Source organism: Numida meleagris, chromosome 11 (assembly GCF_002078875.1).
Source record: "Numida meleagris isolate 19003 breed g44 Domestic line chromosome 11, NumMel1.0, whole genome shotgun sequence".
In the NCBI taxonomy this organism is placed as follows: domain Eukaryota; kingdom Metazoa; phylum Chordata; class Aves; order Galliformes; family Numididae; genus Numida; species Numida meleagris.
The window spans coordinates 5449093-5463951 of record NC_034419.1 but is presented as its reverse complement, the minus strand read 5'-3'; the positions used below and the strand labels follow the sequence as shown (position 1 = coordinate 5463951).

General features: G+C 37.4%; 1 protein-coding gene across 1 annotated transcript in view; it reads left to right on the top strand.

The window, feature by feature from the left end:
• Window positions 1-14859, top strand: part of NUP210 (nucleoporin 210) — a 61546-nt gene that overhangs the window by 13444 nt on the left and 33243 nt on the right. Inside the window, exons 6-14 of the mRNA XM_021409291.1 lie at window positions 2344-2476; window positions 3329-3487; window positions 3960-4028; window positions 4334-4440; window positions 5458-5598; window positions 6846-6983; window positions 9886-10041; window positions 12855-13053; window positions 14393-14538. Of these exons, the coding sequence (XP_021264966.1) occupies window positions 2344-2476; window positions 3329-3487; window positions 3960-4028; window positions 4334-4440; window positions 5458-5598; window positions 6846-6983; window positions 9886-10041; window positions 12855-13053; window positions 14393-14538 (1248 nt within the window). The remainder of the gene's footprint in view (window positions 1-2343; window positions 2477-3328; window positions 3488-3959; window positions 4029-4333; window positions 4441-5457; window positions 5599-6845; window positions 6984-9885; window positions 10042-12854; window positions 13054-14392; window positions 14539-14859) is intronic.

Below are 14859 nucleotides of genomic sequence, written 5' to 3'. Positions count from 1 at the left end.
AAGCACTCTTCAAATACTTCTGTGAGATTTTATTACTCCTGACAGCCATTTGTCTTACATATCTAATGAGAATCGTGCTCATAGTAGTACATCCAGTAGTACATAGGCTTTTTAAGTCTTTCTGTTTCTTTAGATTTTTTCAACAAATACTCTTTTCAGGTCTTTTTTGAATTAATGAGTAACTAGAACGAAGATTCCTATCTTAGATGTGCATGTGTTTCCTGTTGTGCTTGTGATGACCATCATACAGTTTCTTGGTTCGTATTTATTTCTGCCTTGTTAGATCTTGGTTTCCAAGAAAGGGCTTTGGAATCAAAACGTGCTACAGGAGCACTCAACTGCTGTATTGGCATTTTTCCCAGCTGCTACAGAACCATGCTACTTCTTTCTTTGTAACAATGTGACTGTTTTTCATTTAACGCTGGTAACAGAGTTGTCTTTTCGTAGCAATAACTCCTAAAACCATCTCCCTTCTTGTAAATTTTTAACAGGAATACTTGGCGATTTGCTGTTATCAACCTTGAGAAATCATTGTGTAAAGCACTGTGCTTTTTTCCGAAGTTCATCTCATATCTGCAGTCTGATTTTATGGTTTTGTGTTATTAAATGTTGTACTTAATGTTTTTGCTTAAACCAGGATTACCTAACCCATACCTGCAGAAATTGTTCTATGAAAATATTCTATGTAATACTAGCCATGTGGTAGAAATGGTAGATCGTTTCAAGAACTGTGTTTTTGTTAAAGTTCTGCCCTTGATAAGTAATTCAGCTGAATATACTTGCTCTAAAATTACACAAGATGAGAGATGAACTCCTTATTAATACTTTGAATGCTCATCGCTTGATTGGTTTTCCCTTTTGTCATTTTTCTGAATTAGTTTTGAGCTGATACGGTAAGTGTAATTGAAATGCCATTACTTGCATTTACAGTTTTTTGCTTGTGGTTAGTAGCTCATTTAAATCTTTCACTGCTGCCAGACTGCACATTTTCAGTGAGTATCCCTCAAACAACTGCAGTAGAATTTATATAGTTGTCTGTCGTATTTCTAATGTAATAAACCAACGAAGTTGATACAGAGTACGTAATGAAGTTATAAGTAATATGTTTTATGGAGGTATCTTTTTTTTTTTACAGTAGAGAAAGTAAATTTCAATGTCTGAATAGTAACTGTGCCACAGTGTATCTGTCTCAAGTATTTCTGTATTCTCCAGAAAGCTAAACCAAATTGATGTCCAACACAGACTTGTTTTTCTTCAGCTTTGCATAACATTACCGAACCACGCATAGATGGGAATTGTTTCCCTCTTTTAGTTGCTGGGGAGACTGGCGGTAAAAAGGGAATAAAGTAAAAGAGATTGTTTCTGGAATGTATCCAGAAAACTTTCATTTCGCTTTTCTTCTTGAACCATGTCCAGATTATTCCTCCTCTGTCTGCATTTCTCTCTTTGAAAACAAGAAGCGATAGTGAATATTTGAAGTACAAGACATGGTGCATTAGTGTTTATAGACACTTCTGAGACCCGTAGCTTCTAAATGGTGTGTTGTTCTAAGTTATCAACCAGCTCCTGATGCTAAACCAGGAGTTAGGGGGGAAAAAAAGTGACTAAAGGGAATAAAATTTGTGCCCAGAACTGCAGCAGTAGATGAACACAGCTAACCCACTAGTGCTAAAGCAGCTGCATACTGCCATGTAGGATAGGTTTTCACAGCAGTATCAATGCAGATGCTGGGAAGATAGCAGAGCAGATTCATATGTCAGCACTGCTGGCTTCTGCCAAGCAGGTAGTGGTCAAGTGTCACTCTGCAGGGACCCCTGTGGGGCTCAAGGATGGTCCCTGGTGCGTGTGAGGAATGGGAAAGCTCTGCCATCCTCCTGGCGCGAGGCAGTTGGGTTTCCAGTTTGTGTTCACTTAGTGTTACAGATTTTCATGACTGAGATAATTGAATAGTCAAAGTCAGCTTTTCTTTGAGCGCTTTGACAATTCTTTCCCTTTTTTTAACAAGAAAAGCATCCCTCCTTCCCCACAATCCCCCTCTCCTAGATATCTTTCTCTTGTCATTTACGTGTTAAATTATTCATTCAGTTACTTTTAAGGGCTTGCATGGATTTGAATAAGTTTTCTTGTGTAATTTTCATTAACTTATTTTTCCAGTGGACATACAGACTGGATCTATGTACAATTCATTTTCTTCTGTGTTTCCCTGTCTGTGCAAATCTTAAGACGATGATAATAAAGAGCTAATTAAAGAAAGCAGTGTTTTGAATTTATCAGTTTTAAGTTGTTGCAGCATGGTATGTTTCAAACAGGTGAATTGATTTTTCTTTTTTTCTCAATCAATAGCATGTACCTCCAGCAGAAGTCAGATTGCTTATTCTGGAAAACATCCTTCTAAATCCAGCATATGATGTTTATCTTCTGGTAGGAACATCAATAAAGTACAGAGTTCAGAAAATACGACAAGGGAAGATTACAGGTTTGCCCTGTTCTTTTCTTTTTTTTCTTTCATTTTTTTTTCTTTCTTTGAGATTAGGTATGAATTTTTCACTGCAAAGAAAATTTTAAATAGGTTTAGATAGCTTTGTTAATATTTAACATTGTTTTCCTAAGCCACAATGATACAGCCATTTAGAATTATTCTCACAAAAATTATGCCTGTGAAGGGTGTACTCACAGATTTGCTGAGGACACAAAGGTGAGGGCAACTTAAGAGTTGGTGCTATAATTCTGATTCTACATTGACTAAGAAACCGTGTCTGACTTTCTTAGTTAAACTGAATTTACTTTTGCTAACGGGGTTTGTTCCCTTGACAGATGGATTTGCTGCACTTCTACAAGAGTTGGTCAGCTGGCTTTAACTACTCTTACAGTTGTGGGAGTTTGTAATTGCATCCATTGTAACAAGGAGCCTGTGCTGTTAATAACTTCTTTTAAACAAAGAAAACTCTAACAGCTAGATATGAAATATTTTACTAGGGCTGTCATCAGCTTGTAGTGCAGAATGAAGCAGCAGAAATTATCAGTAACTTGTAAAAAGTAACGTCACCACTTTTGAAGCTGGGAATGAATTTGATAGATTAGGTCTGAACAGTGCGGCGATGCTAGTTGGAAATTACACTTCAAAGAAATGCAAATGAGGCAGGCAGCTCATTTTTTTGTGTATGTGCATGTGTTGATCACAGAAGTGCTATTTTTACAAGACATTAAAAATACTAATTTAATGCGTGCTGTAGACATCAATAAAAAATTAATCAGCGATAATTAGCGGCATCCAAACACTGACATATTTGCTTTTATTGTTTCATGTGTTGTCTTGTTTTATGTACAGAATTAATGATGCCATCTGATCAGTATGAGCTGCAGCTCCAGAACAACGTGCTTGGCCCTGAGGGAGACACATCCTGGCCGGTTGCCAGGTTGGACCAGGAAACATCCATTGTAACTGCAGTGCAGCAGGGACAAACTAATGTCATACTTGGACACAAGAGTATCCTTCCTGGGTGATGCTTTTCCATCCAGATCCTTGTGGCAGGAGACAAACTTTGCACCCTTTGTAGCACAGAAAGATAAAATGATGCGTATGTGTACCAATAGCCTTGAAAATCAGGAGCACCTGGCGGGGCCATAGAGAACAGTACTGCTGTGAATTCCATCTTCAAAGAGCAGCCTAATGCCTTAAAGTTTTCTATGAGATTAGGCTGGAAAAAGATGAATGAAATCATGTCTGTTCTCCTCAGTCAGTGTGGGAATGTGATGGGACTTAATTTAATTTTTGTATTTAGAGCGCTAGATTCTCTAGTGCAATCTCTGAAATACTCACTGTCTTTTCTGGATGGCTGGGATACTGTTTGTTGTTAGTGTGGAAGTAGCTTGAAATCTCTCAAGAGGTACAAGGAACCATGGGCAGATGCTGATCTTGACTGTGTCAGAAATGTTGTGTTCCTTTACTGAGACTTCAGGTATTCGCATGCAAGGTGTTTCCAGGCTACCAAACAGCACTATCTATGTTGTAAATCCTGGTTATTTAGGTTGGTACTGGCATAATTTTCCTGATTGCTTAATATAATTTGCTTTTGTTCTTCTGTTGGTGCTTTTCTCTGCGTATCCGCCCTTTTGTTTCTTGTGAGACTTTATCTTGGAAAAGTGTTTTTATTCATAAAATAAGCTCTGTGTGAAATGGATTTAGCAGTAAATATTTTTCTTTCATCTCTGTAGTATGCAGCTTAAAACAATTAGAGGACATCTTAAAATGTGGGCACTAGAATTTTAGTGTTTGTATTCGTTATATAAAGAGGATGTTGGTTTGTGCTGTTCAACATTTCCTGTTTTGTAGGATTTGCAGTTCATCCAGGTGACAGATGGGTCCTAGAAACAGGCAGATTTTATGAAATTACAATTGAAGTGTATGACAAATCAAGCAATAAGGTGTATTTATCTGATGTAAGTGAGATGTTGATATACTTCTGAGTGTCTGTCTCCTAAATCCTGTCTTTATAATTACCTAAGCATCTTATTTACACAGAGCTATGAATTTCAAAGCTTGTTGTTTCTTGCCTTTTCCTTTCCTTTTTTTTAATTGAAGTATACTGAGTGATTCATGTGAAAGTGACCATTAGAGTATAAGTAGTGTAGAAGAACTGGAAGAAATGTGCTTCAAATATGTAGCATAGATTGTGCACTGGAAATTAAATTTGTGGAGAGCAGTACTAATGCTGTACTTGATTACAGTGCAAAATAATTTCCTCCCTTGTAGAGGCAATCTTTCCTATTCTTAATAGAAAAGGTGTAAGATAGGCTCATAATACTCTTGAGGAACTTGCAGTTTCCTTGCAATTGATTATGGGAAAAGCTTTGATGACTAGCTAGCTTTCATAGTTTAGGTAGTCAAGTAGAGAAATTGTAGGTATTAGGTACCAAATATATGGTACTCCTTAAGAACTAAAACAAAAACATTGAAATAGTTCATTTGCAAGCAAAATGATTTAAGTAAATGATGGTTGTTCAGAATATTCAGTTTCTGTGGTTGTTAATTTGTACTTATTTGCTCCTTCGGATGTAGGTCTGAGTTTCAGCCAAATCTCAGAAGAAATGTGTAACTGTGGTGTTATATTCACATGTTCTTCTCATTTTGTATTTTAAAATGACAATATTAAGAAATTATTTTAAGTATGTATTTTTAGTGATAAATATTGCTACTTCTATGTTAACTTGCATTTTGTCGTTATCATAAAAAGTAATTGTTTTCTGTGGAGTTAGTGCTGCCTCTGAAAGGTATAGTCTCGTTGAAGGGCTGAAACTTTCCTATGGTAAAAGTTCTTACTCAGTTTCAGATGAGCTTCTTCGAACTCTGTTACTAAGTGATTTTCTCATTGATTTATTTCTATTATGTTTATGGCTTTCTGCACAACATTAATGCTAATGACATATGGCAATATTTATTTAATGTTATGATTTTAGAATATCAGAATTAATACAAAGCTGTCCGAAGAGTATTTTGAGGTCCTGAAGTCATCTTTGAATGGATCATATCATTATGTGAAAGCAATAAAGAAGGGTCAGACCATTATTGATGCTGCACTGACATCAGTAGTAGATCAGGTATGTCTCTACAAAAAACTGTACTGCTGTTTCCAGTAGGCTTAAAAATAATTTACCTGCACAACAGACTTAGTTGATGGCAGGCCTAGTAGAAGAATAGCAGGGAATTTCATGGGTCTAAGCCATCGTTATTTAAACAGATTAAGTTTCAAATTCTAAAATCCTTACTTCCGGAAAACTGTCAATTAAGTTAACAGAGGAATTGCTTAAATAAAGACTGTGGGATTTTGCTACTGAATGCGTGGCAAACCCTTGTTAAACTAGCAGTGCACAGCACTGATGTATTTTTTCATGGCAGATACCTTACGTGGGCACATACCATATCCTTGTGTAGGTGCAAAGGTCTTCTCACATTCTCTGAGGGAATTTTGCAATTTATTGTGGCAGGATCATCAGTGTTGTACCCTGGCCTTGTTCTGCATTCAGTTACATTTGGGAAGTTTTCTGTCATTTGGTAAGCGATGTTAAATGCTGGAATGATAATCTGCCAAACGTATCAGCCTAAAAATTCCTTCAAATTAATACTCATTAACTTTCTGCTATTTGGGCAGGCTGCTAAACATATGGCTAACTCAGGGCGTGGGGTGTGGAAGTGATTTGCTTTTGCTTGAAACTTGGAAAGACTCAACACTTCAACCCATTTGCTCTGAAATCTTCTCAGTTATTCCTTGAGTAGGATTTGGTTGGTCCTTGTGTACGATGGGCCATGCTTATTTACTATGTCAGAGAGGTCTGGTAAGAACATCTAAAATTTTCCTTCAGAACTCCAGCAAGAAACAGTATGTTGTGCAAGAAGGTTATAGGGTCACAATTATAGCAAAGTTATAAAGTTACAAAGGCCAGTATTTCAGCATGGGCTGAGATTCAAGATGGTCTGGGTCTTTTAGGCTGAGATTCTTCTTCAGTCTTTGCAGGGTGGAAGGAGCAAGGAGTAAATGGAATTGTGGAGTTACCAAATTAGTTTTCTAGATGATGCTTCAAAAAGTAGGAGTAGTGAAAGAGTGTGTTTCTTATTGCAGTTTGCCTTTAAGTGAGCATGGACACCTGAATCTTCATAGTAATGTTGCTTGTTTAATACAATAGCTCACATCACTGGAATGAACTGACTGCTCACAAAAGCTGTTCAGGAAGGACCCTTAATAATTGCTTTCCTTCCTATCTGAGATGTTCTAAATGACTCGACTAAAGGTTATTCATAGGATGTGCTGTGATGTCATTTGTGATTCTGTGCTGTTCCTTTTTTGTAGGATGGAGGTGTTCATACATTACCAGTCCCAGTGAGAAACCAGCAAGATGTTGAAATTTTTGTTCCAATAGTTCTTTCACCCAGCATTTTGACATTTCCTTGGCAGCCAAAAGCAGGAGTCTACCAGTATACCATACAGGTATGCCAAAGAATATCCAAATGAGGAAAGCTCTGCTGAAGCAGATGCAGTGAGGCCTGTACCACTTTAACCCCTTACATAGAATTGACTTTGGATCCTTCAGGCACAGCGATATCCAAAATTTCATTTGGTGGAATTTTGTTGGATGCTATTTGCAGGAATTAATGTATATTGTAATCAATAAATATACATCTTTTTACCTCTATCTTTTGGCCACTTCCTTTTTCACCTTATGCACACACAACAGAGTAGTTTGGTATTACAGAAAACATCCTGGGCACAAAACTCCGTAGTAATAATTAGAGATTGACATTGCTGTGTAGAGGGATGGAAGTATGGAGTCTGAAGTGACCACAAAAATCAAGTAAGATGAATGAGCAACACCCTACCAACCTTTGCCATCAATATCCTTCACTCTCAGTGCATCTTATACTTCTAATAAAAGGAGACAGGGAAGGAAAGATAGAAGATAGCTTCATTTACAGTATCCCCTTCTAAAGGGACTTTTTCTTCTTACATTTTTTTATGTGGTGTCTTTGCACCCATGCTGCCAATCCTTCCATAGGCTTTGCAAAGCAAATGGCTTGTCTTCTAGTATCTAGTGCAGTGTCCCTAAGATCCTGCACTCAGGTGTTTTGTGCACAGTTCCTGCCTTTGTTTCAATATGAAGAAGTGCTGAGTTTCAAGTCTATCTTCAAGTAAAGAGTGTACAGAAACAGGCAGTAGGACTGGCAGTGTTTAAAGTAATAAATAAATCTCATAAGGATAAAATTGCATTCCCAAGTGTAAATCTGAAGTTACTGACATTTAACTGAATGTTCTCCTTCTCATCTGCGTTTTTGTTTTGTGGGATCAGTTTTGCTTCATTCGTGCCATACCCAACCACGCCAGCAGAGTATGGTAAAAATTCTTAGTACAAATATACATTTTCAATACTTCATAATTTCTACTAGATCCCAGCTGGTAGAAAGTAAATACACTTTTTCTGCTTTCCATCTCCTTTACTATACTTTTCTCACCTTATCTGTACATAATCAAATATCTCACTAGAGAGCACTAGTTCATGTTATTCAAATAAGCTACATCAATAGTCTTAGTTTCCTGTGATGTTTTTCATTTTAAAAGATCTTTCTTTTCCCTTCCAACATTTAAATTAGTTTGTATTTATTGAAACTGTGAAGACTTTCTCAATCTGCATATTCAGCTGTACTCATGGTTGTTTACAATGGCGCACAGCTTGACTGTTGGTCCAGCTTGTAGATTAGCTTTTGCCTTCTACTCAATAGTTTTTGAGTCAGGCTGTTTTGAATCAGTGAACGGACTTGCTAAAAATAAGGTAAGAGGGATTTTTGGATCAAAGTTCTGTAACTCCTTCCAGATGGTATCAGAGTGACTTTTAGCTGTTTTTATTGGTTGTTTTGTTCATATCTATGCTAATAAGGTTGCTTCTATTGCTACTGCTTATTTAAAAATTAAATAGTATGAAGATATTTCCCGACCTGTATGGGAGAAGTGAAGTGCTGTCTTGTGAAATTCAATATGTGGATTTCAAGGTGTAGGTTATTTTTCCTAGTGAGGGCATCACCCTTTCTGGTAGCAGTTTGTGAAGTTCAGCTGTGGGTAACAATTAGGCTGAAACAGAAGCTGGCTTATTCTCCGTTAGTACAAATTGACTGCTAGAAAGAAAAATGCAGTAACATGTCTGATTTGTGTGGCAAGGAGTTAAGAATATAGAATTATTAGGAATTGGGCATTCTTACTTTTTTTTTTCTCATTTCTTTGTTCTAATTGAAAATTTCTTAACAAAATGTTCTGAACATTAACTAAAATTTGTTGCCACATCCCATGCATCTTGCCTGTTTTTCTGTTCATCTTTGGTGCTCTTTCTGTAATCATGTTGGGCATGTGCTTATGGAAAGGAAAAGGGAAAAAGACTGTTTTTTTTGTTGTTGTTGTTCCCACCCCCAGGTGGAAGCTATTAGCCGGACTGTTCCGAATTAGATGTAGTTTCCACACCTTACTTCTAAGCAAGATTTAATCTTTTTGTCAGTGTTCAAATTCGTTTATTTATGAAATGGATTAGAGCAAAGGAAGCTAAAGGAATGAAAAAAAATCATATAAACAAAAGATGGTTACAGTATTCACCCTAGTTTGCATTCTGATGGAACTTCGTAATTTATTTTGGACTGTGACAGTCCCTATTTAAAAAAACAAACAAACAAACAAAAACTGGTTCAGAGCAATAGATATGAAAAGAAACTTCCTGTGCTTGCCATGAGCACTGTGAGGATCATCACATTAGTTGCATGGCTGCAGGTAGATGTTCTTTCAGCATAAAACAAAGAAGTAATGCTGAGAAGAGATGTAGATTGTTTTGTTTTTTTTGTGCCATTCACTCCCTGCTTATCCTTCTTATTTTCTCCTCCCTTTAGATCACTTAACAATTCCTATTAGCAGACACTAGTCAGTACAAAGTGTCAGGTTAGCACCTCTGAGATCCTGAATGGTTGGGTTAGCTCTTTGGCTGACAGCAACAGGAAAGTAGTGGAGTTTTCAGGACAGTAATCCCACGTGCCAGGCCTCTGGTGTGGCAGCTTGTGAAATGATGCACTGAGTCCAAGCACTATCAGTTACTGAGGGCTGTCAGCATCAGATTTCTCAGCTGAGAGATATGTTTGGGTTAGCGGCACTGCTGAGCACATAGGATATGTGCTTAAAGAGATGAGAAATAAATTGAATAAGAGTGGTAACCTTTTCATCTTGTATTTGATCCTGCTTTTTTGAAAGTTCTGAGGTGTTATTTTACTTATTTCTTCAGTAATAGCATTGTTGTTCAGTGTGTTCCTGGCTTCTCATGCGACATAGTCAAAGCCTTGACAGCCAGATTTTCTTTGTTTTCTAGGCTCATGGTGGAAGTGGAAATTTCAGCTGGTCCTGTTCTAACCAGGCAGTTGCTACAGTGACAGTCAAAGGAGTAATGACAACTGGAAGTGATATTGGCATCAGTATTATTCGGGCAACTGACGTTCAGAATCCATTGCATTATGGTGAAATGAAGGTAAAACTTTTATTTTCCCACATTCCTCTTGAATACTGCTTTTGGAAAGCAATCTAAGCAGATAAACAGAACAAAAAATGCATTCTGCAGGATAAGAGGTGGATTTAACTGGAGTCCATTGGGGTAAGAGGTCCTTTAGTGGAAAATGATGATGGATATCATCAAAGTGTGCAAGAAAATTCCTGCCTGGAAAAGTGGCTGGAATGAAATACACAACACCACGTAATGAATATAGATACCAAAACTGGCGAAGAAAAGATAGTCTTATAGGAGCATAGGAGAGAATAAGAATGAAAAATACCCATTCTGAGATGGTTTTTGCTATCTCTGTGCATATCACACCCTATTCTTAGAATATTTTCATGGTGATAAGTGTGTGATGTAAGGAAAATACAGGAATGGTATATATCATCTACCCACAGGAAAGTGTGTGCAAGGATAGGTGAAGAAGCTGCTCTTGCTACCCATTACTGTAAATCTACAATTTTAAATACTTTTTTTCTCTAAAATGTTGCTGAGAAATAACATTTGGGAAATATTTCATTGTGTCCTTTGGGTGCAAATCATTTTCATTAATGAAACTCTGTCAATGCTTACTCCCATCAAGCTGTTCAGAGCTGTCAGACACTTAAAATGGCAATATAAAAGCTAAAATTACTACTGTGTTTGATAATTACTACTGTGAAGTAGTACTATGCTACCTCCATATATTCAGGCATTTTAGTCCATGTTTTAAATGTATACCTTTTGCAAAGAGCTAAGCACTGGAATGGAAATCTGACTGAGAAGAGGATCTTTGCTCCTGACCTCTGTAAAACTAAGAGTTAGTGTTCAGAGCATGTGAGACTCATCGGGGATCCAGAGACACTTTGTCTAACTGTGTGGTCATAAGTGAAATAGGTTTGTTTGTGCCAAGTGGACCCTATTGAGGCCAGCAAACAACCTCCATCTGGCTAAGGCATGATGAAGGCAGCAGTCCTTGTTTGTGAGGGAGCACAGCAGTTCGTTTAGGAAGCACATCTTGCAAGTCGTGATGCAGTGCACCTTCCTTCCTGGATACGTGCACATCATTTAGCAACTGGTGGGAACAAACTGATTGCATTAAATATTAGCTATACTAGATACTTCATAGTTTTAAAATGTTGCTATGTGCAGCACTGCTGTAATTGTTACCTTGTGCTTCTGTATTACCAGAGTTTCCTTCTGACAGGAGTGTTAACAAATGTTTTTGGTCAAGACTGCCAACTTTGTCCCATAATGAAATGAGTGCTATTTAGGCGGGTACTTTTTTTTTAGTATGCATGTTTTAGGAAATATATTTCTAACCAGGTTGTACCTGGGACTACCGCAGCTACCGATGCTGTTTTTGTTATCAACGGGTGTCTGTTTTCTTTTGTTTTGGTTATAGGGGCAAATTTGCTCTTTTTTTTTTGTGCTTGGATTAATTATGTCAATTCTAAAAGATGAATTTCAGATAGGTATTGAACTTCATGTTTAAAATGACGACTCTGGTCTTTAAAGCTTATTTTACAAGCTTGCTTCCTGCACAACCTGGATTTCAGCAGTGCTGTTTGTTAGCAGTGTGACAGTTATCAGCAAGGAATGCAGGAATTAGGGTTTTCAGTTGCAACTTCTTATCCTCAAGGGTAAGTCAAAGTTTGAAAGACAGAAAAGAATACTTCTCTATGTGAGCTTTCAGAGCAGTGTATTGCATAACCTGAATAGGTTATTTTTGAATGCCTTTGTCCTTGTGCTAGGAATTACATTCTTCTTAGAATAACTCTGAAGAATTCTATTTACTAAATTCAGCAAGCAAATTTTAGGAATATTTAGCTGTGTTCCCCAAAGGTTACAATTTTAAATCTACCATATGGTTCAGTATTCTATCTTTCAAGCTGTTTGCAATTGGTTAGGGGGCTGAGACATCGCAAATGAAACACTTTGATCATTGTGATTGTTATGAAATTTGCAGTCAATCAAAGATGGATTCTTTAACGTTAATGGGAAAAGTCGCAAATTAGAATTACAAATAATGTAGTTAAGACTGGTTCGTCAACATCAGATATGAGCATGAGGATCAGTTTCTACCAGTTTTATTTTAGGAAGTAATCCTTTTGATTTCAAAAGTATCTCTGACATAAGGATTACTTGCAGAAGCAGAAGGTTGTTAGATTAGGCATTAGAAATCTGGTTACTTATTTTAGATTCCTGACGTTAGGAGGGGGAACTTTAAGCCCTGGAAACCTTTAAAAATGTTTTGCCAACAGAAATTCCCAAAAATGAAAAAGCAAGTATTCTTTTGGAAGAATGGGCCTTTAGTTTTCTTAAGTTCTATAGATGTGCTGCTGTGAGAGATGCAGGCTGGGGAGTCTTGCTAACTCTGTCGAGTCTAGCTCAAACATTTATACTGTGCAAGTCAAGGCTGGATACTAAACCTGACCCAGCTGGTGGTGGTACCTACTGCAGATAACACACACCTTAAACCTTACTTTCCCGTTAATACAGCAGAAGCAAGAATGTGACAAGTAGTGGTAGAGGGATCACCAAAGTAATGCAATCTTGAAACGTTAAGGGATAAGATCACTAAAATAGCAGCAAGCTTTTCATGGTTTCTTCCAATACCTTTCTGTGGCAGGTAAACACAAAAGCAAGTTAGAAACTGGGAGAAATTTCTTTAAGCCACCAAAGGGAATTCAGTAGCTGGGAGATGTCTACAAGACTTAAAATAAGGAGAGCATGTTGAAAAATTCTGTTTCAGCTGGTACCTTTTTTGTGGATTTCATGCATCTCTGTCATGTTTCTTTCCTGTTCAGGTGTACGTAACTGAACCTAGTGGGATGGAGTTCATACCATGTCACGTTGAAGCACGTGTTGGCCAAATGTTGGAGCTGCCTCTGAGGATTAATGGTTTAACCAATGTTGAAACAGGCGAGATAGTCCCACTAAGTGACTGTTCACACTTTGATCTAGTGGTGGAAGTAGAAAATCGTGGTGTGTTCCGGCCGCTTCAAGGTGATTTAACCCCTTCTCTCAGTTTTGGAAGTTAAATTCAGGTGTTTCTATATCTCCTTTAAATCAGTGTTTCAACTGGTCAATCAACACGTATTGGGTAGAAGACCAGGAGGAGAAAAACGAGCTGATTGAAGCGTTTAAGCAGGGAGTAGGGAAAAGACCATGTGAGTACTTTGAACAAGGGAAAGGAACTTGTCCGTTTGGAGGAAAGTGTCTTTACCTTCCTAGATATGTGCTTCACCTAGGAGGTGTGGATCAGAGTAGATACACAGTTTTGTTTTGAAAATGTTTTTATTTTTTATGCAGAACTTCTCTTTGATATTTTTGATGTCTTGAGAGACTCTGAGAGCATTTTGGCAACTAGTTTATTGGAGAGCGTGCTGTCTGTTATCTCTGTACAGATGCAGAATTTTTAATATGCTTCTGTAACAAAGCTGATAGTGTTTGAGATACATTAGAGGATTTGCCACGACACTAAAATTAGAAGTTGTTTTGCCCTGTTTGTTCAGAAGTGCTTTCTGTTCTACAAAGACCCTACTGTTTGCTTGCAAGGAACTAAGTTGATCAGCTGGTAAATTTTGCCAAAACTCCGTTTGTTAAGCTCATTACTTCAAAAAAAAAAATGTAGTAAGAGCATAAAACATTCTTGTTATGGTCAGATAATGCTATTAGTATTTCTGGGCTAAGTGGACATTGAGCAACATGGTCATTCCTGCATCTGCGGAATTCAGTATGTTATTCAGATGTATCAGTAGGTTTTTCCCAGTATCTCCTGTATGGAAGCTCTTTCCTGTGCCACCAGGCCAGTAAAACCAGTCTGTGTTGTACCATCTGTTTGTCTGAGCGGCAGCTATTCTAAATATCAGTGCATAATGTGCTGTTGTACTGCACATTGTTTTGTTTTGTTTTTCAAAAAAGGGGGAAAAAGACCCCCAAACTCAAAAATGTTCTCTGAGTGAGCATGAAAATAACCTCAGCTAGAGAAAACTCAAACTGTAGGCATCATGTTTTGTGCAGGAAATCTTGGAAAGCTTGTTTGTGCTTAAACAAGCCACTTTCATGTTGAAACAGCAAAATCAAAACACTGCGGTAAGAGAATGTCATGTTAATTTACACCAGAGAAGAGTCATGACCTGCTCTGGACAGCGGGAAAGTAAATAAGGTTGAGGTACTTCAATAAGTATTGGTTTGAGATGAAAGACATTAGTGAGCATTTTTCTTATTCAGACGGAGAAGACATCTCTCATTCACTTCTGGTAGAAATGCTTTTGCTGAGAAAAACCATGTGCCTAGGCATTTATCTCCAAATGTATAATTGTGTTTTTAATTTATTTGATAGGAAGACTTAAGCCAACTGCTGATTTCTGTAGTGGAGTCAGAGTGAAAGCTGAAACTCAAGGATACACAACACTTGTTGTGAGTTACACCCACGCTCACGTCCACCTCAGTGCTAGCATCACCATTGCTGCTTATCTACCATTAAAAGTAAGTCTGATTTATTTGTTTCTAAACCAGTCCAAACCTTAAAATACTTTTAAGTGATGAACGACAAATTGATATTATGTATATAGTATGTTTAGAAAAACCAGAAGTGGTGAACGGTTGATTAACAGGAAAAAAATCTATGGTTTGTTTTGGATCATCGTGTTCTAATCCCCTGTCAGTGGAGTCTATATATATTCATATGTATGCTAGTAAATACTAGCAAGCCCCTTGGGGCATTATAGCATTTTTTTTTCAAGTATAATGTTAACTCATAGAATAATTCTAGATTACTCAACAGAACCAAAACATTGACCGGGAGGA